Here is a 24214-nt window from a genome sequence, read left to right as displayed (position 1 = left end):
TTTTAGCCAAATAAAATAGCTACAATAAAAGGGCTAACTTGGAGACACATGGACCTATGACAGGCAAGTTAAAGAGCACAGCCGTATTTTCCACGCTGAAACATTTTAAATGTTTTACAGAATGACAGAATCATCTAGGTTGAAAGAGACCTCCAAGATCACTGAGTCCAACCTCTGACCTAACACAACAAGTCCTCCACTAAACCATATCACTAAGCTCTACATCTAAACGTCTTTTAAAGACCTCCAGGGATGGTGACTCAACCACTTCCCCGGGCAGCCCATTCCAATGCCTAACAACCCTTTCAGTAAAGAAGATCTTCCTAATATCCAACCTAAACCTACCCTGTCACAACTTTAGCCCATTCCCCCCCAGTTTGGCCATTTATGTATTTATGCATTTTTTTAACTCCTTGTATAAAAAGCAGACCTCCATCGGCAATTCAGAACGTAGTACCAGCAGCGGTTTTACACGAGGGGCTGAGAGGAGACAAACGTTTCGACGTGCCAGTTTCGTGCTCTCTTTGAGGCAAAGCCAGAAGCAGGCAGCCCGTGCAGCCCAGGAAGCCAACAGCAGCACCCCGAGCTGCAGCCACGCCAGGCACAAGGAACTGAAGGGCAGCTGCAGGCACACACGTGCCCTGAGGACACACACCGCTCACGCCGCTACCTCAGGCACGGAGCTGACTGAGGGAAGCCGCCGCAGGCGTCCCCACACGCAGCCCCTCGCCCTCACCACCAGGAGCCCCGCACTCACCCCGCGGCCACCAGCGGCTCCCGAGGGCCATCGGGGCAGCCGAGGGGACTTCGGGGGGCTCCAGTGTGCGCTTCGCCCCCCAAAAACTCGACAGCGGTCACGGTTTTGCCGACGGTGAACCAGTCGCGGATCTGCTCTACCGTCAGCGCCCGCAGCATGATGGCGGCGGCACGGCCTCGCACGACGGCCCCGAGCGGCTCTTTTACCGCGCTCGGGCTGGCTCTGCCCACACCACGTGACCGGGCGCCTCGGCCGGGCGGCGGCGCTAAGGGGAGGTGGCCGCCACGTTGCGGGGGGGGCGGCCGCCATGTTGGGGGGCAGCGGGCGGAGCGGTGTAGAGCCGGGTGTTGGCTCCCGTTTGCGCTTCCCGGGGCTAAACGCGCTCCTCTCCCGGTCACAGCACGAAGCACGCTCCCTGCCCAGTCACAGTACGAAGCACGGTCCCCTCCCGGTTCCGGGGTGCGCCACCCCGTCCCTCCTTTTACCCAGGGAATCGGCCCCCAGGCGCGGAGCCGCCTCAGCCCGCCCCGGCGGGTGGCTGCCTGCCGGTGCCGCCCGCTCCCCGGGCGCCCAGCTTCCTTCCCCCGCGCCTGGAGGAGCGGCTGGGAGCCGGGCTCCGCTCCTCCGCAGCTGCAGGGGGCGCTGCCTGGCCGCGGCCGCCCCTGCCGGGCCGCTGCCTCCCCTTCCCGGCGTTCCCCGCAGCGGCACCGGCGGTTGTCCCCGCTCCGTGACCTTCGGCGGCCGCCGCGCTCCCCCCCGGCCCTAACGGTGGGTGCCGCGGGGCGCACCTCGGGCGGGCGGCTGGGGGCAGCCCCCGGGAGGTGCTGGGTGAGGGGGGGCGGCCGTGCTCTGCCGTCGCCCCCCGATGCGGGAAGGGCCGCGGGGCCGCGCTCCGAGGGGTGGTGAGGGCGTACTTGGGAGGGGGGAGCAGAAAGGGCATGCCGCTGTCGTAGGGAGGGGTTTTGAGGAGAGGTTTCATCAGTGTTGTGTCCGCAGAGGCCCTGGGGGAAGGCCCCCCAAGCAGCAGTGCGGGCTGTGGGGCGTGCTGCTGGAGAGCAGCTCTGCGGAGAGGGACCTGGGAGGCCTGGTGGGCAGCGGGGTGACATTGAGTCAGCATTGTGGCTTAGCAGAAGGCAGCGGTGTCCTGGGCTGCATTCGGAAAGGTGTTGCCAGCGGGTCGAGGGAGGTGATCTTCCCCCTGAGGTTCAGCCCTGGTGAGGCCACGCCTGGAGTGCTGTGACCAGTTCTGGGCTCCCCAGTGCAGGAGGGACATGGAGCTACTGGAGTGAGTTCAGAGGAGGGCTGTGAGAATGATGAGAGGACTGGAGCACCTGTCATTCAAGGATAGGCTGAGAGAGCTGGGCCTGTTTAGCCTGGAAAAGAAGACTGAAGGGAGACTTCATTAATGTATAAAAACACCTGAGGGGTGGGCATCAAGGAGATGGGAACAGTCTCTTTTCGGTTGTGCCCAGCCACAGGATGAGAGGCAGCGGGCACAAACTGAAGCACAGGAGGTTTTGGCTCAATATGAGGGGGCACTTCTGTACTGTGAGGTGACAGAGCACTGGGACAGGTTGCCCAGAGAGGTTGTGGAGTCTCCTTCTCTGGAGATATTCAAACCCACCTGGATGTCATCCTGTGCAACGTGCTCTAGGTGATCCTGCTCGGCAGGGAGGTTGGACTGGATGACCTCCAGAGTTCCCTTCCAACCTTGGCCATGTTGTGATTCTGTGAACAAACACTAAAAACCTTGGGGAGAGTGGTTTTCAGTGCTCTTAATAGCACAGGTGAAGGCACAGCACGATTTCAGGAAATATGAATGGGATTGAGACGTCTCTTCATAAACTAGTAAAAAGAAACGTGGACTTGTCTGTATTCATACATTGATTTCCATGAAAATGCTTTCATTAAGTACCATCTAAATTTTTTCACTTGTTTTGACATTGGCTGCCCTTGTCTCCTTTTACCCTTGATGGTTGCTAAAGGATGCTTTACACTTAGCACTGGGAAATAAGTGAGAATGACCTCACAGAAGTTGGAAAAAACAAAAACTGTTTCTATCCTGGGGTGCTGGCTTGACATATACTATCCATATCCGCATATAACTGTTTATAATGGGTTGTATTGTGTTGGGTAAAGTGTTCTGCTTGTTTAAGTAGAAAACAGTAGAACATGTTGTATTGCTGTGTAATGTGGTGCAAATGGTATGCCAACCTGTTGTATGGGAGTTAGTTTTATTTTAAAACATATCTTACACAGCTTTCTGTGTTTACCTTGATTAACAAAGCTGGATACAAAGAAGAAAAAAAATCAGTAGGCTCTCTATTCTCGGGACATATTTTAAAAGTAATATATTCACGATAAATCTTGAATTTAGTAGCTTATCTTGTGTTTTGCTATTTTGAGTAGAAATTACCGTGTTGGGAGACATGGTAGATGTGGGCGAGGGAGGGAAACTGACTTGGTAGTGTAAGGAAAGAGTCTGTCTAGCTTGTGTGGAACAAGGTTTTGCTCCTGAGAGAGTCTGGAAACAAACAAAAAGTCACCGATAAAGGGAGAGGAGCCTACGTACTGCTGCTGTGCAAATGTTCTGTTGATCATCTTTGAGTCCTTTCATCAGCTGGAATACATTTTTGTGTGTGTTAGCCTGTTAAGTTATAACCTTAATTCTGAATTTTCAATGCTTTACTTTGGAATAAGTACTTTTGCATGTTGGGGGATTATTTTTTCAAACCCATAAATTGCTGATGATGATGTATTAGGTGTGTGTGTGTGTGTGTGTATATAAGTGTATAATACATATAAAGAATATATATATAGATATACATCTAAAGTACAAATGCACGTATATACTACTTTGGTATGCATAACACACAGATGTATAAAAGTGTATATATAAGTACATGCACATACATATATAGCAGGTAAGAATATAGTTACAAAACTTCTCATTGCAGAACTTCTTATTACCTTTCAGATGGTGCAAGCCATGATTCCAAAGTCATGGAGAGCCATGAGGTTCTACTTCTCTACAATTTATCAAGAAGTATGGGTCGGTATAGCATTAACAGCTTATACCTATTACAAAATTTCATATGGTGGTAAGTTAAACATTTTAATCTTCATTGGCTGTTAATTAAAATCATGGTTTATAAAATGATTGTCCACAACAGCTCAAACTGTCCTTCAACATATCTAGCAAATAAGAAAGTAACACTTTTCCTTAAGGCCAAGTTTTTGCCATAAAAGTTTAATATGTTAGTGTAGAAGGCTACGCTAACAAAATCATTCATAAACTAGTGTAACTGTGCCTGCTTTATGAATATTAAATAATGTAGACACTGGTTTTAAAAAACACACATCTAATTTGAAATGCATAGCCAGAGGATTCTCTAGATTTTGCCTGAGTGAATGTGAGGTTGTTTTGAACTAGAACTTTGATTTTTTTTTCTTAATATTTGCAAAAAAAAAAATAATGCAACTTTAAGAACGGTTTCCCATGCGAACTGTATTAAGTACTATAATTTTGGGCTGATGCACCTTAAAGTATGAGGTACATCACATCACTGATCATTGAATTGTGTTTTATTTGGTGATGCTGGATCTCTTTCTTAGAGAAAAAAATAGAACATCTAATGTAAAGCTAGTACATTTGAGTGGGTCAGGTCCCGCGAAGCAGAAGATTACAACAGATTATGGTATCTTGAAGGTCCTATTCTTTGATTTGGGCTATGCTGAAAAATTTCCAAGCCAATCCCTTTACTACCTGTCACTAAGAATTATAAGAAGCTTGATATGGAGGAAGTGTAAGCTAAGCATTAATTTAAAGTGAAAATAGCTTTTAATAGCTGTAGCCCTTCCTGAGGTTTAGGGTTCAGTTTTGTATTTAATACATTTACTTATAGAACCGTATGTTGTAGAATAACTTTGGCTGCAAGGGACTTCTTTAGGTCACCTGATCCAAACCACTGCTCAAAGTAGTTAGATCAAGTTGCTGATAGCACCAGTCAGAATTCAAATGAGTCCCTCCAAGGATGGAGATTGCACAGCCTCTTATGACTGCCTGCCTTACGAAAAAATTTTTTCCATATATTTATGTCTGGTCACTATAAATCAGTCTTTTAGGAGAACAATTAAAATGGGAATGTGAAATAAGCTATTTTAATTACAAAAGATTTTAAGGTAAACGGTATTGTTACTACTTCAGTTTACATTCTTCAGTTTTGCGTATATATATATATACACACACACACAATGCAAAACTACCATTCTGTATAAATTTTCCTCAAATTATAGTGGGAGTCTTGATGGCTATGAATTCTAAATGCATAGAATCTTGGTTGATTAAAAATAATTTATATATATATATATATATAATGTTTATGGAAATGTACCATAAAAAGTACATCTTGTATGCTTTTTTAAATCTCATTCACACTCAGGAAATCGTGAGTTGAGTAATCTAACTGAAATTTATCTGTAAAATATAAACAGGATTTTTTTTTTAAGTGTAATTGTTCAGCTTGTTTTGTTTTTTCTTTCCTTCTAGGCAAAAAAGCAGTGGCAGATAGTAAGTATTAACTATATAATACCCTCTTATTTGTCATGAGCTGCTATAACTCAGGTTACTTTCTGTACCATTATAGATAGGTCATTTGCTCCCAGTTGAATTTGTATATGCAAACATTATTTATATTTTATATATGTAATTAGTGACAATAATTCTAGACTTAAGGATAATAGCATAAATAAACTGTAATTACAAATAACCAATACCAATAACCATACCAAACCTGCGGAAGAGTTTGCTGCAATAGCATTTTAAAATGTGTGAAAAAGGATTCTTACTATTAGCTAAGTTTGTTGTACATTTAGTTTGGTGTGGTAGATTTATTTATCAGGGCAGTTGAACCTGCCGAATATTATGCTCAGATTTCGATACAGTTGTCTATTCTAGGTTCTGAACTATGTTCTTGAATTGGTTTACTCTACTGTTTGAACAGTCTAAATCATGTCTTTGTTTCAGAGTCTTCTGACCATCATTAAAGATCTCTTCTTGGAGAATGAATTTGGTGTTTGATCATCTTTACTGTACATGAAGCAAGTTACCACCATAGGGAAGTTAATTCTAAAACTGTACCTGATATACTTCTGTACTTAGAATAAATCTGTTGAACAACAAGAAATTAAACATGTTGGACACAGTATACTGGAGTGTATTGAAAATTAATTTTTAGTGTATATGTTTGTTTTCTGCAGTTCTTCCACGTTCCACATAAAAGCTTTTACAATAGTACTTTGGAAAAAAAAAAAAAAAAAGGAATTTCTGTAATTAAACTTAATAGAATTAGCCAACATTTCATATAAAAGCATTATGCCACTTTTAATAGCATCTTTTCAGTTAGAACCTTTGAAATACTCCATTGCCTTTAAAAATATCTTAACTGAGTGTGCCAAATGTGATGATGTAACTGGCAGCTTTTTGTCAGCTTGCAGTGCAATATTTTGGGGATGCAAAAACATTACGAAAATTAGTTTTCAGAACTGTACATACTGAACATCCATACCAAGAATACATAGTGCATAAAATCAAAATTTCACTTTGTCATGTTTTAAGTTTAGCTTAATCTGCTTTTGAGAAGATTAAGAGGCCTAAGTCATTTTAATGACTTCGTGCTTACGTGCATCTTTTTAACTACATCACTGAAACATCTTAAATCTTTCAGCTTGATTAAGGTTTTGTGTTTCAATTTCTCTTACTGTAATATCTGGCTGTAACTTAAATACTTCGTATTTGAATAGTCACGAGCTTGATAATCTTGCTTGATGACGGCATGGTAAACATTCCAAATACTCGTTGCCTTTAATTTCTACAGAATTTATACTTCTGCTTCAGCTTGGTATCTACACCTATTAAGAGTAAAATTACTGATCGTATTTCTCTGAAAACTCTAGTCAGTGCTAATACTGACATGAGCTGTGTCAGTTTCAGGTGGTGGCTTTTTTTTTCCCTAAAGGTTGGTATAGCGTTACTCACTTGATTTGAAATGAATAGATAGCTATCTTTCATTCATTCTTGACCTCTCTTCCACAGTTCCTCTCTTCCTTGTTCCGCATCTTCCCTCAGTATGGTTTATCTGATTCTTTCCCCATCAAGTCCATTTTTTCTGTGAGTTTTCAATGTTTCTGCCCTTGCTGTGTTTTCTAACCCCCAAAAAAACAAATGAGAAATTTCTTTACCGTTTCTTTCTTTACATAAAACCAAAAGCCTCTAAAAGAAGGGAACAAAAAATAAAAAGTAGAAAAGGGAACCTCAAATTGACAGATATTAGCCAGTGGTGATTACAGGGTGGGTCATAATTGTGGTAATAGTTAATGAGTGGTTCAGATTGAAAATTTATGCCAGGTAAGAAGCTATATGTGCACTTGTGATGCAAATTTATGATCACTGAGTTAGTTCCTAAGATACTACACGTACTTCAAATAATGCTTTAGCAATTTTCAATTACAGAGCTGAGGAAAACAAGCTAGGGAAAAAACATGAATCACTTCAGGATGTGCTTCTCCTTAGCTATAGAACCTAGCACAGTGGAACTGAGCTACATCAAAATGCTATCCGGTCTCTTAGATGTTAATGGAAAAGCAAGAGGAGCTTTTGCAAAACTGCCCCTGGAGCACAGTTAACTGCACTTTTAGGTAAACTTCACCTACTTCAATTCTAACGCATCTGACTTGCTTCATTGTCTAATAGGAAAAGGAAGTACACATGGGAAACGGTGCTGGGTTATTGAAATTGCACTTTCTGCTGGAAATTAATGCTGTCTGCAGCTGGGTCTTCCATTGTTGTATTTCTGTTGTAAATTTCTATGACTGTTTCAGAATACTCCTTCCTATTTGTGATCCTTAGCAGACCAATCTCTGCAAAGGGTAAGGGAAGTAAAATTGCTGTGTATCTTTCATTTTTTTTCACTTGAGGAAACTGACAGTCAGGTGCTTGACTCAAAAGTAGAAACCAACACACCCATAAGGTGATACATGTAGTACTATTGATACGCTTTCTGTTCCTCAGTGCTGAAGTATACACTACAGCATAGAAGACAAAAGAGGAAAGTTAGACAAGGCATTTTAAGTCCCACTTATTTACTGTGAGGTGTGAAAGGAGTAATCAGTTTACTTGCAGCACTGGCATCTGTAATGTAGCCCTAGGTGGAGAAGCGCTACAAAACACTGTCTCTGCAGTGAATACTCATTTTAGAATGTGGGTTTTTTGAATGTGCTCATTTTGTATGCAAATAACCATTTAAAACCAGGGGTTTTGTCCATGTAGGTAATACTAACCATCATTCACAACTCAGCACTGGTAGAGGAAATATTTACTGCTTATTGTCAGATTGTGGTGTGTTCATTTAGCTGCTGCCTGTTTATATTGCTGACATTTCTAAAAGGAGAGGATTAAATTCACACTTTGTGTAGTGAAGTAGTTCCCAATTGCACTTTTCATTTGTTGCCTGTGATAAGGCACTGGCAATAACAAAACCAAGCTTTTGCAGCGTTAGTGGAACAACGAACTCTTACAGAGTTTGAACAGCCTCATTCAATTACTGCAGCATCACCTTGACCAAGTTTTGCGGTGTTGTGTTGTGTTTTTTCTTAATCAATGCAGAACATGAAAATTCAGAACCAGAGTCTAACATAATGACAATGCTAATGCAAGATGTGGTTGTCTTTTTTTTTTTTTTTTTTTTTTTTACCATTTTAGTTCTGTATTTTTAGCTTGAAGCTCAGTCTTACAGCCACAGTTTCTCTTCATGAAGCTATGAGATTTCTAGAACGTGAATTTCTAAGTCTTGTCTTACAGCTGAGAATCTCAGAGTATCCCCTGCATGCTAATAAAGTGTCATGGAATACTCTAGAAGAACAAAATACAGTCAGAGCCAAGGAATCATTAGTCACAGGGCCCAACCTACTTAACCTCTTTAATGTCTACCTCAGGAAAAAAAAAACAAATGTGTATTCATGTTAATGGGGAGGATGAGTAAAGTTGCAGGAAATGATCTAAATTAACTAAAACAGCTGAAGTCGTCTCCTGTGTATCTTAATCATGATAGTAAATCACTGAAGTACAAATACACCCTGATATTGAGCTGGTGTGTGTGTGTATTGTACTTTCATTTCAGTCCCCAAAGAAGAACTATCAGGTGCTTGTTAGACACAGGTGATTATGTGTGATGTCACCACCAGATGGCTGCAATGAAACTAAGTGAGGAAATCAACATCTGAAATCTGTTGTTTCATTCACGGAAATCTGTAAAGCTACTAGGAAGGAAGGAATAGTGAGATAGGAGATTCCCTTAGGCATTAAATATGTTGTTTAACAATCTGGTAAACAGGAACAAAAAGAAATTACGAGATAGTTCTTGAACGGCAAGCTCTTCATACTAATTTCATTACCTTTAGCAACTAACATTTTGCAGCTAATACTCTTTACTTTATAAAGCCATGTGACTGATTCGGTAATTTATGAGGAACTCATAAACAAGAAATTCCTGAATTCTGTTCTATTGCTGCAGGCAAACTACTTAGGAACAATTACTCTCCCCTAACTCAAAATGAACTGACCACGACAAGAATGGATTCTTTGGAAATTTTAATTAAATTCTGTTAAGTGTACTGCACTTCTTTGGCTGTGGATTAACAGAATGAGTACTCTGCCTGTGTGTGTGGAGTTTCCACCCTTATACCACAGTGCTGTGCTTCTCTTAGTTGTGCTGATACAACTGTTTGTGAATAAGATTGGGCAATTTTTAGTAATTCTAGGTTTTTCTCTAAAGTAGTAAAGCAAACATTTTTTTTTCTGTTTTGCTTTGGATCCATCTACAGCTATTTACACCATAGTTGCTTTATAACTTGTATTGTAACACAGACTTTTTTTTTCCCCAAGAAAGTGGCAGATGGATCAGAATTTTTACGTCCATTCACTCTACCAGCTCTCCTAAGTCAAGTCCCTTACAATAATAATTTAATGCAAGTTTCCTCCTCATAGCGAGTGACACACATGATCAAAGAACTGTCTCTCCTGTAAGAACTGTCATCACTGTCAACACTCACAGCAATAAAAAGAATGCAGAACTCCGCCCTGTATACAAATCAGGAATGTCAGCTTGTGCTTCAGCAAAAAGGTGGAAGCTTGCATCCTTCCTCTGGCGGGATGTCACTTGCTCAAATTTCTACTATAAATTTAATTGGAACAGAAGAAGAAACTAACAAGTAGGGAATGGACAACATCTTGATGCTCTATCATTGTAGAAGGAATACTTTCAGTTTCAGTAATAAAGGATAAGTTTGTAAGTGTTTCTTTAAATCAGAAGTTATACTGGTTGTCATCAAATGAAAACACTTTTAATTATGACCTTTAGAAACTTAAAGTAACAATTTTTTTAATTGGCATGACCTTTAACTACTTAGTATCCATATATCATCACAGTAACTTCAACTATCTGCTGAAACAAACAATAGAGATTTCTTCAGAGCTAATGAACTGCGTTTGGTAGGAAATGATAATAAGATTCTGTGGGTGGTAGAACTAACAGCAGTATACTGAATGAATCCCATCTGTGATGACTACTTCTGCCTACACAGATTTTTCATGCAGTATCAGTTGTAGTCCTTTATTTCTTGTTTTAACCTGCTGTGTTTAGCATACTTTTGATAATATTAAGAATTACTGCAATTAAGGGGGAATTCTTTAGGTATTAAGTAGAACTGTTGTGAGGTATTTCATATGGAATGCTTTATAAACAAGCAAAATTGCAACAACTAAACTGTGAATACAACCAGAACATTATTAAAAGGGAAGAGGGGATTAATAGAATGGAATAGAATGTGAAAAGGCATCTGATACAGGACCAAAAATACATGGAAGAATACTTTTTTTCCCCCTCCGCACTAGAAGCATTTCCAATTTTTGATTAACTCCATACTTACCTTGAGTATGTACATACCAGTCTTAAGCTATACTGTTTTGCAGCAATGACTTTTTAGTCTTGACGCTTCAGATCTTTTACTTGAGTGTACTTGTACACAAAAATAGCCTTCTTTAACTTCCCCTGTATCTGAAATTACAGTCTTCTCCTTATAGTCCTTTGTAAGTCATGTTGTATTCCATGATATTATCATATCAGATAGAGCTTGAAAAAAAAAATGGTCCCAGTTGGAATCTCAAGACTTGTTTTTAGCAAAAAATAATTAGCAAAAAATTAATTTTTGCCTTTTTTTCAGTAGGCTAAGAATTGCAGACATACCAGTCTTAACAAGGGATCTCAGTCTGTTTCAGTAAACACTAAGATATAAATACTTTTTAGTATACTTTGATTTAATTAATCTTAGAATAATGTACCTTAACAAAAATATTTTTACTTTGCTTTCAGATTATGCATTCTTTCTTATTAATGCTAACTATCACACCCCTTTTTAAATGAAGGCTACTAATTTAAACATGTACTCAGGCCTGTCTAGGAGGACAGAAGCAGAAGGCAAGAAAAAATTGCGTGGAACTTTCATATAGCAATGGGAATAAAAACAGAAAAGACGAGTTACTTTAACTTGTGCTGCAGCTTATCCTTTTACAGAACAGAAATACTGGTTTTGAATTGGAGACATAAGCAATATACAAACCTTTAAAGTAGCATCTAATCATCTCCAAGCAAGTAGATTATTATTGTGTGTACTCCACTGTGAAGAACGTGGTCCTTTCCATTCTTTCCAATCTCCTGAGGTTTGGCTGCATATTATGATATATTCTTTGAATAAATCAACCTAAAATAGATGCTAAGCAGGTACTGGTGATAAATTTTCTACTGTCACAATTTCTAAGGCTTTTAACTCAATCATTTTCAAGAGGGTTCCATCAATGCCAATACAGTTCATCACCCTTTGCTGTTGACATTATGTTTATCCAGTTGAGAATTTCAGTAAACCTTGTCATGGCATTGTCACAGTAACAACAGGAATTATACAGAAATATGGTTCTGGAAGGTTATGAGCCAAAGGTATTTAGGAAAAAACAACGACAACCACCAACCTCTCCCTCATTAATGTTCCCTGGCCTAGAACATCATTACCCTACCTGGAAAAGCAACATTTATACAGTTAGAAGGATGAACCTTAAGCATCAATAAGGTATAAACACTGGGTATTTTCACTTATAACATGGAAAGAACACTGCAAATCTGTTAGCTTGCATCTGCTGGTCAGATTATGAGGGTGCAGGTGCTCTTCAATCAAAATGCACTACTAAAAGATGTCTCTGATAGAAAAACTTGGATTCAAAATAAATTGTATACACCTGTATAGAAAACAGCGATGCTCTGACAATCATTTTGTAATCAAAAAAAAAAAAGCGATCACTTAACGTTTTTTAAACACATTATACATCACAGAAATGTTTTCCATAGAGGTGTATCTTAAACCATACCTATGTATTTTATCTAAATACATTTGATACCCTGTACTGTGTTTTTGGAGTCAACTTACCTTCTGCATTCAGATCTGTAAAATCTGTGATCAATGAACACACCAAAAAAAGGTAAAGAATGCTTTTATTTCCAGTACTTTAGTCCTAATAATTTGGTGGTTTAAATACAGAATATAAACAGATTATTATTTCTTTAAAAAACAGACATTTAGTTTGGTTTATAATTTCATTCTCCTACCATATGTGAATATTGTTTTTCTCTGCAAGCCTCCTTTGCACATCACCTTGTCTCAGTAATTGCTGAAATCCACCCTCGAGCATATATATGTGTGTATATAAAATCCTTGACTACTTACCTCAAGTAAGCTAACTAACAGTAAGACATATTCTAGAAGAAACGTATTTCAAATTAGGAATTACTGTGTTTGAGTATGGGAATCACACAAAATGAACGCAAATTGGCATCTGATCTAGCGGTAAGCATTAGGAAGCAAAGCAGGATGTTTTCAATTATAGTAAACAAAGCAGTTGCCTATCTTAACCAAGGAAGTGATGATTAATAGAAAAGTTGAAGATTAGCCCACCATTCTTGCAGCATGGGGTTAAAACTAATCTAGTGTCACAGAATTGTTCATTAGGTCTCTGTCTGGGAGGGAGTATTTTAAATCATTTAATACAGAAATTGTCAAGAAAACCTGAGTACTTGACTCACTGAATCATAGCTGAGATACCTGAGAACAATTTCAGACTTACAGGAACAAATGAAACAGACGGACTCAATCTTAAGACATGACCCATCCTTTTTCCCCTCAAACTTTAGAAAGTGATACATACAAAACAAAGTGGCATATAAAAACAAATAAAGACTGAAGGATTGACTTGTTACTCTATCCCATCTTTAACTATCATTTCAACTAACATCCCATCAGCTAGTTAGTCACAAATGCTTCCACACATAGCCACATTTAGAATTAAAAAAACTGTGAAGAAACATCTTGAGAGCCTGACTGTAAACCTAAAGGTACAAGCAGAGAGAACCTCTTCCAGGAGATCTTATTGCTTTCCCTCCTCCTTCTAATATAGTTAATGCTTTCTGCATCATAAATTACAGGGGAGCAGAAGATTTTGCACCTGTAAAAAGAATGGCGTGTAATGTCTTACACAGCTATTTCTTCTGTAGCTACACCATAAAAAATTAACAATACCTGTTAGTGTAAGAATTTTATAAGAATGTATAGCAACACATTCCCAATGAGGCCAAAGCATTCTCCACTAAGTATGCTTTCTTGCATCATGTGTGTTGGATTAAGCATGTAATTTCTGTAAACAATAACATAAATTGTATCTCTAATCCACTAAATGCAGCGCCGGAACACATGACGTATCAGACACCCAAATCCCCAAGAAGTGCACACAGCTCGCCTGTAAGCAGATCACACGGCTTCAGTTCTGCTTTAATTATTATGCTCCTTTTCGGAGTGATGCACTGTGTGCATTGTGCTGTGCAAACTTTAAAACATTAGTCATCTGGTCCAGCATACATTACTTTAGAATATTACAAGGTAGGGATGAAAAAGTGTCTTTCTCCTATTCACGTGTCTCAAAGACTGTATACAAAACAGACATCAAAGTGTTTCCTTTAGGTTATTATTTATAGTTTATCTCTGAACTGGTTTGGTGGGATTGGAATGCACCAGCTATACATGAATTCAAACATGGCAGCGCATGACTATTGTTCAGTATCAATTCCTTTTTGTTGCATCCTTAGGAAGTCTGCTTGAATCTGGAATGAAAGGCTACTAAAGGCCATAGTAACAAGTTAAAATACCTTTCCTTTAGACACACACATTTACTTTACACAGTATTTCAGTAAAGATTTTAAATTACCGGTATCATCTGGTACAGCACACTGCACCTGCCTGGGAAGTTAGAAGGACCTGCAAAACTCAGCTTCTGAAATCGCTTACCTGCTCCTGGCCAGTTCCTCCTGCATTACAGCAAACACAAAATCTACTTTTTGGAAAGAGAGTTGTATTATGTAATAAAGTAATCCACTAAGCTATTTAAAAAGAATAGATTAACATTTTTGTAATACACAAAGACAAAAAAAAACCTAACCCTCTGGTACTCACTTCTTAGAGATTTTGTTCAGCCAGAAGTGAGGAAACCCACCCTAACTGTGGCTATCTAGAAGCCTCCCCTCTAATCTCAGCTAGTCATGCAGGCTCCATCTTTAATCAATATGAGATAGGCACCTTCAAAGACCAAGACATTTAGATAGTGGGATGAATATCTCGGAATGGAATGAATTGCCTGCAGAAGTGCCTCTCTCCTTTCCCTCCCATCCCAGCTTATCTACAGAAGGAGCCCAGATGATGGATTTAGACTACACGTCTAACTTCTAAGGTACTAAGGTTGGATGAGAGACGTATCCCACCCTAAATGTTTGACCTCCGAGAACATTTCTTTCTGTCTATAAATAGGAGTACCTGTTATTTAAAATAATCCCCCACATAACGAAGTCTTAAATTAATTAAAAATAAACACTTATTTTCCTGTGACACCTCCAAAGCCTGAAAACATTTTCTTATGTTCCAGAAAAGCACCTCAACCAGTTAATGCAAAACTGAAGAGAGCTTGGATCTGAGAAGGCAGGAAAACTCATTTCCATCCTCCTATGTACGCATAAAAAAACGAGCGGGGGAAGTTCAGACCTGGTAGCTTTAAAAATCTGAAAATATGTACATTTGAAAACTTGGCCATTAGCTACTTAAAAAATAACAACGAACAAACAACAAAGCACACACCAAAAGGAATTGGAACCTTGTCGAGAATGCTTGTGAAAAAGCTCATTAGTTGTCCAGTCTCCCATCTGCATCTTTAGGAATCTCTGCTTCTCCTAAGAATGTCGTGCATGATCATATAAAAGGCCAGCCGATTTACTAACTATAGTTAATATACTTTTTTTTTTTAATAAATCTGTGTTAAATACAAAACATATTTTGATATTTTTTCTCTATGTAGCCATTATTTTCACAAAATACTGGTGATAATTCATACATTTTGATCAAGTTTCAAATTCTAGCTAAACAAGAGCTCAGCCCAAATCTCAAAAATTAATTATACTGCTAGTATGCAATAGCAATTCTTCATTTTAAATGAATATAGGTTGAACAAAGATCTGTTAAGCTATAGTGGCTTCAACAGAAATTAAATAGTGTTGCTCTGTTGTTTTTTTTTGCCTTTTTTTTAATACCAAGCAGACCAGGTATTTGCATAATATGTTTTAATACCAACAAATTAGTATAAACACTTACTTTACTTTAGAAAAAGGCCCATGAATTTAGAGTACCTCTCACAAAGAATGTATTGGGAAGCAAGTAACTTGGATTTTGCATCTCTGGCTTTATCTGCTTCCACAGATAAATTCTCTTACCTTATCTGCTCAGGCATTCCTCAAATCATGTCTGTTTTCACACAACCTCACTTATCTAAAACAGGCAACTGACTTGTAGGTATCATTGGCCCCTTTGGCCAAGCAACGTAATTTCTACAGGTAGACCAGTAGTTTGGTATGGAAATGCTTGGGCAGCATGGAAGAAAAAAAAAGTACACGATTACAAGCGAACATTTTCCTGCTCACAGTAAACAAAACACCTGTAGATGTTTCAAGTTGGAATAGTTGGAATCAGAAGGTTTTATAATGGCTGCTCTGCCTCTTGGCCAATAAAAGAGCAATTCTCAAGAAGATTATTCTGCAAGAAAGATGTTAATTTACCACAGTACAGGCACAGATTTCAGTCTTATGATTCGTAAAGATTGGTTAACTTTTTTTTTTTTCATCATTTCTATGGGAAAGTGTAGATGGGAAGGGATGAAGCAATAGGTTTTGTGTTTGTTTGTTTGTTTTCCCCAAGGCAAGTAGAAATAGGAGTAGGAGCAGACTTGCATATAAAGTATGTACTAGACCTTTTAAAGGCATTTCCTCCTAGTCCACAGTATCCAGTCTATCTGGTTGCTGTATACGTTGAACCTGCACCAGCCAAAAGCAACTTGTCTTAAAGGCTGACAAAGGTTTTATACCAGAGGCCATTATTCCAATGGAGACACTGCATGGAGGAGTGCCTGCCTTCCTGGTGGCAACTGTCTACACCCTGTTCTCCCAATTTTCATTGTGTCAGCACTCCTGCCAATGCAATGGGAAAATAATACCAGGGTAGTGTTTTTAGTATTTCAGCTTGCATTAACAATCAGTGAAAACAGGGAAAGGTCAGCTATGACGTATACCTGCAAAGAATTTATAAACTATAATTTAAGAATCTCCAGTTAACAAAAAAATATCCAACCTGGTTAATTAACAAGACAGTAACTTTTAAAGAACAATTGTGACAAAGTTTCATAAATCCCTTGTTGCTAAAATTAAGAATTTCACCCCAAGTACTAAGAAAAAGAGTAAATTTTTATTCTCTGTTATTCTTTTGTTCACTAAAGTTCAATATCAACTTGCTGAAGATAACTCCACCCACGTTTTTTGTTTTGTTTTAAGATAATTTAATTATGAGCCCCTTATAGCCTGTTTTATTTCAGGTCAGCTTAATTGCAGAATTAATACCATTATTCCCAGTAGATCTGAAAGTTATTTATTAGGTCAGAAGTATCATATTCTTCTAAAGCTGTGTGTGGGAGGTGGAATCATAGCTTACAAGAAACTGAGTATGATAATAGGGGTATTGTCAGCTTGTAGCACTCCAAATAATACTTGCAAAATAATTTCAAACCGATGAAGTATTATCTTGTGATGCTAATTGGATTTTCCTTTAGGACCAAGATAAGCATTAGCTTTGACTATCACAACGTTCAAACCAGATCCTGCAAGTACACTGACAGGGACACGTCGTGAAGTCTTAGGCACATATGCATTAAGATAATTTACACAACTATCTGGTACAGAATCTTACCGTATAGGTTAAATTTAACATACAAGCTCATGTTTGAGATTAATATGCAATTATCGTTGATATTATCTTGCTTAACCTCAGAGACCTACACAAACAGTACCTGAGGTCCTCCCCAAAACTTCCACAGTTAATGTTTTTTTTTCACTCCCAGCCGAGATCTGTCGCAGTGATCTACAAGCAAAGTAACAAAGGCTGGCGATCAGCCACTGACGGGAACGGTGTAGGTCGATGTGTTTTCCAGATTGGGATTTAAGACTCACAACAATATGAAATTTGTCTACATCGCATGTGCGGCAGCACTAACATATGGTGCTGTTTTGACTTCGCGTCGTGCCTGGCTCCTTCCAAGCTGTTAACTCTCATCTTGCTGCCGCAGCTCTACGGGGAGAGGCCCTGGAGAAGCGAAGGAACCAAGGCTGGCTTTTAATGAGGAGAATGGAGCATGGTGGAGCGTGACGCCAGGCTCCTTGAGGAGTGCTGTTATGTGCGGTTTTGTACCGAAATCACAGAACCACGGCATGGTTTGGGTTGGAAGGGACCTTGAGGACCACCTAGGTCCACCCCCAGCCACGGGCAGGGGCACACTGACTGGATTGAGGCCGCCACTCACTCCCCTGGGCACACCCCCCCGCTCCATCATGGCCGCCCCCCTCAGCCCACGCTCCCCACGCCCCCTCCGCCCCGACGCGCGCCCCCGCGCCGCTCCCCCCTCCCTTCCCCCTCCGCCGTGCCCGCGCCTCGCCGAGCCCCGCCCCCGGCGCTGCCGCCCGGGCCAATGGCGCGGCGGCGGCCGTTAACCCCTGGCGGGGCGGCGCGGCGCGGGCGGAGCAGGAAGCGGCGGCAGGAGGCAGGCGGCGGCAGGCGGGGGGCGCTAGGAGCCGGGAGCCGGCCGCTGGGAGCCGGGCGCTGCCGCCGCCTGGGCCCCTTCCTTCCGCCCGCTGCGGGCAGCGAGCAGCGCGCCGGGCACCTGTCACCGCCGCCAGGCCGAGCGAGAAGGGCGGCCTCCGGGCTGGGGAGCGGCGGCGGTGCCGGGCGAGGCCCGGTGGCGGCGGCGGCGGCGGCGGCGGCAGCGGGGCTGGCTGGGGAACGGCGGCGACAGCGGCGGCGATGATGCCGGTGAGTGGGAAGGGGCTGAGCCCGCCCTGCCGTAGGCCCAGGGCCGCGGCACCCCCCGGGCTCCGCCCGTGCCCGGCCCCCGGCGCCCCCTCGTGTCCGCGGGGGGCTGCGGGGGGGGGCGCGGTTGTTCCTCGGTTCGGGTGATTATTGTTTTTTTAACCGCTTCGAAACACCGATTTTTAAAAATTTTTTAGGGTTATTTAATATTATTTCCCGCCGGGCAGGTAGCTCCGGCTTCTGAAGCCTTCTGGGCTTCAGTCGGTGACACCGCGGCTTGCTCACGGCAGCCGCAGCCCTCCCCCGGTCCCGGGGAGCCCCGCTGCCAGCCTGGGTCTCGTGGCTGAGACCGAGACACGAACGGGTCTGGGGGTCCCTCCTGTCAGGGGGGTCCCTCCTGGGTGCCCCCCGGTCACAGGGAGTCCCTCCTGGGTGCTCTCTTGTCAGGGGGGCTCCCTCCTGTCGGGGGGTCCTTCTCAAACTCTGCCTGCTCCCAAACGTGGGTTCAGGAGATGCTCCGAGGAAGGGCTCACGTGTTTTCGCTGATCCCACTGGAAAAGAGGGTTTTATTTACACGTCCTCTGCAGCGCTTGCAACCCGGGCGCCGCAGCAGAATGGGTTTCGGTGGGGGTATCGGGTCCTTTGCCTCGAGGCTGAGAGGAGGAAGTGAATGGCTTAAGCTGGACGTAAAGTTTCAGGTTGGAGAGTCCAGGTAGCGATTAAAAGCAGGCATTATGGCGAGCTTGTCACCGTGCCTCAGCTGCCAGTTAGTTGCCAGGTACCAAAACACCGATACTGAGAGAGAATTCCTGTGAACTCGCTCCAGATCCCAAAATCCCGAAATTCTTCCTCAGTATCGGCGAAATTGCTCCAGCTGGACGTTGGCTGGCAAAAGCAACGCCGAGATGACCGTCAGCTCTCTCGGCTTCCAGCGCACCTTGGGTTGTGCTTTACATTCATCGCGTTCTTACTGAAAGCCCGGCGTGCCAATGACAGGCCAGGTCATGAGAAATGTATTTGCTTCCCATTGCTGCCTCGTGTGTGTTTCAGGTGAATGTCATAACTTCCGTAGTGCGGCGATTGGCTTTCTGTAAAAGTCCCTCTTGTGTTTGTGTTGTGTTTTTTTTTTTTTTTAACTACTGGATGAGTGTTTCTGCTGGTGTTGTTGCCTTCGTGCTTGTTTAAATATAGCAGTTGCTTGTGGTTATTTGAAAGTGTTATAAGATTCAGACTTGTATTATGTTTTTGAAATGTACTTCAAAGCGTTTTAATACTGGCGGCTGAGTTTTAATAAAAACAAATTACCTTGCTGCAGTGGTAGTAATGTTGTAGATTAGAGCTTACTGAATCTGAATCCTAAAATAATAAATATTTTGCCTTTCTGAAGAGCTTTTAAATGCTGTTACGGACTGTCTGTCATAAGGTAGTTGGGAATATGTGCATTTAAATGGACACTTTAACAGTGCCATTAGTCTGCCAGGTTTTTATCCCAAGTATTTTATTTCTGGACTGCAAGGAGGGGGGGGGGGAAGATACTTACTGGTGTAATCAGCATATAATATCAAGATAATGTGAACATGTGGCTGTAGTACTGGATGATTTTTTTTTTTTGAGATTTCTTATTCTGAAAAAGGAAAAGCTTGTACTCTAACTTGTTATGTGATGGAATTCCTTGTATTCAAATTCATAGAAGCGCCTTGATCCTCTTTTTTTCCATAATTAGCAAAAGTATATAGTAATAGGAGGAGGACAGACTAATAATACTACAATTATTGAATTGTAACAAGTGGGTATAGCTACAGTTTTCTGTCAACAAATTGAAATGTTTGAAAAGTATGCAACTTTTCTCATTTTTTAGTGACCTGCATTTATCAGACTTGAAGTACTTTATTGAGGCCATTTCTGGATTGGTAATGTTTTTACATTCCATACAGTCAATTTTAAGAAAGAAGTCATATCTGAAAAATAGAAAATTGAATGATCGATCTATCTATCTATATATTTAAATTTATTTTGTTTTTCCCTTTTCCTGTGTGGTGGTGGTAGATTATTTTTTTTTTCCATGTGGGAATAGAATTACTTATGAAAGGTTTCATCATCTGTGATTTCTTTTCCTGCCAGGATCTATGTAAATCCATATCGCTTACTCTACTTTGTTTTTATTAAATGTAAAAACAACTTTATTGTTAGTTCTGAACACAGTTTGGCTTCCAAGGAGTAATGGGATGTGGACTGCACTTTGGTTAATTCTGTGTGAAACTGCAGCTCTTCTTGAAAGATCATCCCTGAGGCATATTTTATATTAGACTAGACAGTACACAAGTGGATCTTGAATATTACAGTGTGCATTAATATCTTCCTAATCGCTGCACGTGCTCCTGATCTGTGAAGATAGATAACAATTGATAAAACACAAACCAAAGATGGGTATCTGCAGTGGTTCTTTTTGAATTAAGCTGTCTTCTAGGTGAATTCTAAAAAGGGTTTTTATTTATTTATTTATTTTCCCAAACGACTATACATTTATCATGTATTCAGCCTAAGACCTTTCCCAGCAAGCCCACAGTGATCATTGTTTATTCCTAATTTAAAAGCAAAATATTTTCAAATCAGTGTGCGCTGTTCTCTTGCTTAGAAAGGTCACTGCTAATATAATTCTACATTGTGTAAGTCTAAAGGAAGATGTACACTGTCATACACTTAGTATTAGGAATTTTCAGTGATGCTGAGATAAAATATATTGCAATTAATTCACAGCTGTATAATTATCAGCAGTACTGATATCATCCTTGTTTGCTGAGTAAATCTGAGCTGACTGTAGAGAATAATTTGCAAGTTTATCAGCCGTTATTAATGGAGTTATTTATTGCAACAAAGCTTAAAGGCCATTTCATCTTTTTCAGATCATGTCACGGTTTTCTTAGGATGACAGAATATGGCCTATTCTATGGTAAACGTAAGTTCGTAGCCTTCACCATGTCAACGAAAGGGATGCTTTGTAGGCTACTCTGATAATAGAACATTTAAATACACTTAATAGAGGCTTGTGGATTCCAGTGAAACATATGAGAAAATTTTGAGGCAAATGATCGCATTTATTAGTTTCTCTTCATAACTAATGTGGATCAGGTTGTCCATTGCAGACTTTAGAGAAGACAGGTACTTATTTGAAAGCAAAATGCCACTCCATCAAATCAAGTTATGTTAATCTAACAAGTTCAAGTTTGATGTAAAATACAAGCCTTCTTACTATATTATAAAAAGCATTCTAGCTTATTCTTCTAATTTTTATATTAATTTAATGTACAGGGATGTACATCATGCTAAGAGTTGCTCATACATAGAATAAAGACTTTGTCTTTTTAAGAAGAATTTGCAGTCTAATGCTCTATGTTAAAATCAAAGCTCAGATTTTTTCTATCTTCTTAAACATTCAGGGACTTTTAGATCTTGCCAGACCCCAGCAAATTGATTTTTTATTTTTCTTAAATTGGAAAATGTTATTTTTAGGTAATTAAAAATACCTTTGTCTCTTCCATGAGCATCTTTTTCATTAGTCTTGTATCCTGTGTCTCACTGGTTCTTAAATTTCAAGACTTTTAAGCAAATAAATACTATAAAATTTTAACACTTTACATTGTTGGGTTGGTAGGTACGTTTTTCTGGTAGTTTGGAAGTCTGCCATTACAATCAATTAAACTTGGCAGCATGTAAGAATCTGTAATGTATTAAGGATTATATCCAATTGAATGTGTTCAGTGTTTTGAGTTTCTGAAAACAATTTTTTATGACAGGTAATAGTAGAAATATATTGCGCAATAAGGGATGCGCTCCTTCAGGGGTTGATTTGCGTGTCAAAACCCATAACGCTGTCAAGGGGACAAAGTGTAAATTCTGTACCAAATCAAAGGACAAGCAAATAGATTAACTGCTTATTTAAAAAAAAAAAAGAATTGTCTCGAACCCAAATTTTCAGTCGCTTCACCTAGCTTTTAAGTCACGCTGTCCTTTTGCTTTAGTCATGCTCAGAAGCAAGTGTGTGTAATCTCGCCTGTGTTGGAGCGTGCAGGTTTATCGCGATGGTGCAGTAGGATGTTGGAGCGACTGGATTCCTTTCAAGGCTGAGGTTTCACAATACAGATGAGCTGAATTAACCATTTCCTGTGACCAGTGGAAGTGCCTGTTTCCTTCTTCCTTGCTCCTTGCTGCCCATTCCCACCATTTGCTTTGAGCACGCTGTACTGCTTGCCTTAGGAAACCGATCCAGAGCGCTAAAAATTAAATAATAATAAAAAATGCATCCAAAGAATGCTGAAGATATATATGTACGCATACGCATGTGCATAATTTGCCAGGCTAGTGCATTAAATCAGTTTATATTACGACTTTTATTGTCCGTGCCTGTACAGGAGGGAGCAAGCTGTTTGGCTGAGAGGGACGGCTGAGAAGGGGGAATCTCCCTGTTTCAGCCGAGGGTGGTTACTCAGGTTAGTCGTATGGTGGTAAAGCTGGACCCTAAGCAACACACCTTGAATTTTGTTCTCTTAATACTTGCTATATCAGTAGAACAATGAAATTAAACTGAGCAATGTCACTGCACTGCAGAGATCTTCAGAAATAGCAGTTACGGTTTCACCAGTTTTTACTTTTTTTTGGCTTGTGAATCCAGTAATGCTTTATCTATGTTCCCTGAAACAGGAGCAAGTGAGGACTTGGGGTGAAATGTGTGGTCTTTGAAGAAGTCTGGAGAAGCAAATACAGAAGAAGTTTTGACTAAAGAAAAAAAAATTAAACTGTGTAATGTTCAGGTGGAGGCCACTACTTTGCTGTCCCTTTTTTCTTTCCCTTTGCAGTATTATGTTTCTCCTGGCTTCTGCACGTTATTTTCTCATCTCCTAAGATTCATAGTATAACTTAGCCTAGACCTTCACTAGTTGGAAGTACAATTAAGATTTTTTGATTTCCAATTTGTTGCTTTGCTTAGCAGCAGAGTTCTATTTATGGGTGAGGAGACTGCAGCTGTAAAAAATGATATTTTATTTAAGGAATTCCAACTTCAGCAGGTGACAAGAGTTCATGTAATCTAAACTTGTTGAAGACGGTGTGTTTCACCTCTGTATCGGTCTACTTTAAGCGTGACAAAGGATTTCAGCTTTCCCATGACTAAACTATGGCTGACAAATCGAGGCTGGGGGAAACTGAGGCTTCAGGTGTGTGTGTGTCACTGCAGGGGCTGCTGTGAGCCTGCCTTCCCTGCTGCCCCCTCTCGTGCATTGGTGTTTATCTGAGTCGGTACTGAGCCACTTTACTTTGCTAACTCAGCAGGAAGTTGTTTGCTTTTTTTTTTTTTTGTCGGGGTACTTTTCTGCCAGCTTAGCACACCGAAACCACCTCGCTGCGGGGTCAGAGAGGCACCGGGACCAGCACAAGAAAGGGCAGAAACGCGGAGGTTGCCAGAAGGGCGTAATCGCTTTTATCAGATTACACTGTCGGGATTTTCAGCCTGAAAGAACTCCAGGGTAGTGCACGAGTACGCTGAGATACGTGTAGAAGATTTTGGTATGTGGTTTGTGTCCCAGGTGGCAAATTTCCCAGCTCTCTGAAATGAAAACAAGAAAACGGTGCGGTGCCCCAGGGCTCTGCCAGGCTGATCTAGGAGGATTTTACGGATCCCAAATCCTATGGGTTGACCTCATGCACGTACGTGCAACACATTAACTAGCATTTGAATTAATCGTGTTCTGCTTCTCTCCTGGGAGTCAATTTTTGACTCTTTGAGACTGGCAAACCTCACTGCACCCCCACCCCCCAAAAAAAATATCTATTTGTCTAGATCTCCAAAGGTAAACAGCTGAGGATTGTTGAGAGTTAGTGTTGGATTGAAAAAAAAAAAAGCAGTGTTCAGGGCTGCAT

The 24214-nt window shown here is 40.8% G+C and overlaps 3 protein-coding genes across 6 annotated transcripts in view; 2 read left to right on the top strand and 1 right to left on the bottom strand.

The window, feature by feature from the left end:
- Positions 1-969, bottom strand: part of TDRD9 (tudor domain containing 9) — a 66975-nt gene extending 66006 nt beyond the window's left edge. For 2 of the 3 annotated variants that reach the window (XM_050711065.1, XM_035551350.1), the window contains exon 1: positions 758-969. In XM_050711065.1, coding sequence (XP_050567022.1) covers positions 758-915 — 158 coding nt within the window. In that variant the 5' untranslated portion in view covers positions 916-969. The remainder of the gene's footprint in view (positions 1-757) is intronic. The other variant, XM_035551349.1, reaches the window with a different exon arrangement.
- Positions 970-1366: 397 nt separating this feature from the next.
- ATP5MJ (ATP synthase membrane subunit j) lies at positions 1367-5964 on the top strand. The gene is made up of 4 exons (XM_035551352.2): positions 1367-1525; positions 3735-3858; positions 5307-5327; positions 5784-5964. The coding sequence occupies exons 2-4, from the start codon at positions 3735-3737 to the stop codon at positions 5801-5803; spliced, it is 165 nt and encodes a 54-aa protein (XP_035407245.1). The 5' UTR covers positions 1367-1525; the 3' UTR covers positions 5804-5964.
- A 12059-nt stretch (positions 5965-18023) lies between these two features.
- The window catches only part of PPP1R13B (protein phosphatase 1 regulatory subunit 13B), a 72868-nt gene continuing 66677 nt past the window's right edge, over positions 18024-24214 (top strand). For both annotated transcript variants that reach the window (XM_035551274.2, XM_035551273.2), the window contains exon 1: positions 18024-18304. In XM_035551274.2, coding sequence (XP_035407167.1) covers positions 18296-18304 — 9 coding nt within the window. In that variant the 5' untranslated portion in view covers positions 18024-18295. The remainder of the gene's footprint in view (positions 18305-24214) is intronic.

The sequence above is a fragment of the Cygnus atratus genome, chromosome 5 (genome assembly GCF_013377495.2).
Source record: "Cygnus atratus isolate AKBS03 ecotype Queensland, Australia chromosome 5, CAtr_DNAZoo_HiC_assembly, whole genome shotgun sequence".
Classification (NCBI taxonomy): domain Eukaryota; kingdom Metazoa; phylum Chordata; class Aves; order Anseriformes; family Anatidae; genus Cygnus; species Cygnus atratus.
This window is presented reverse-complemented; position numbering and strand designations above follow the sequence as displayed.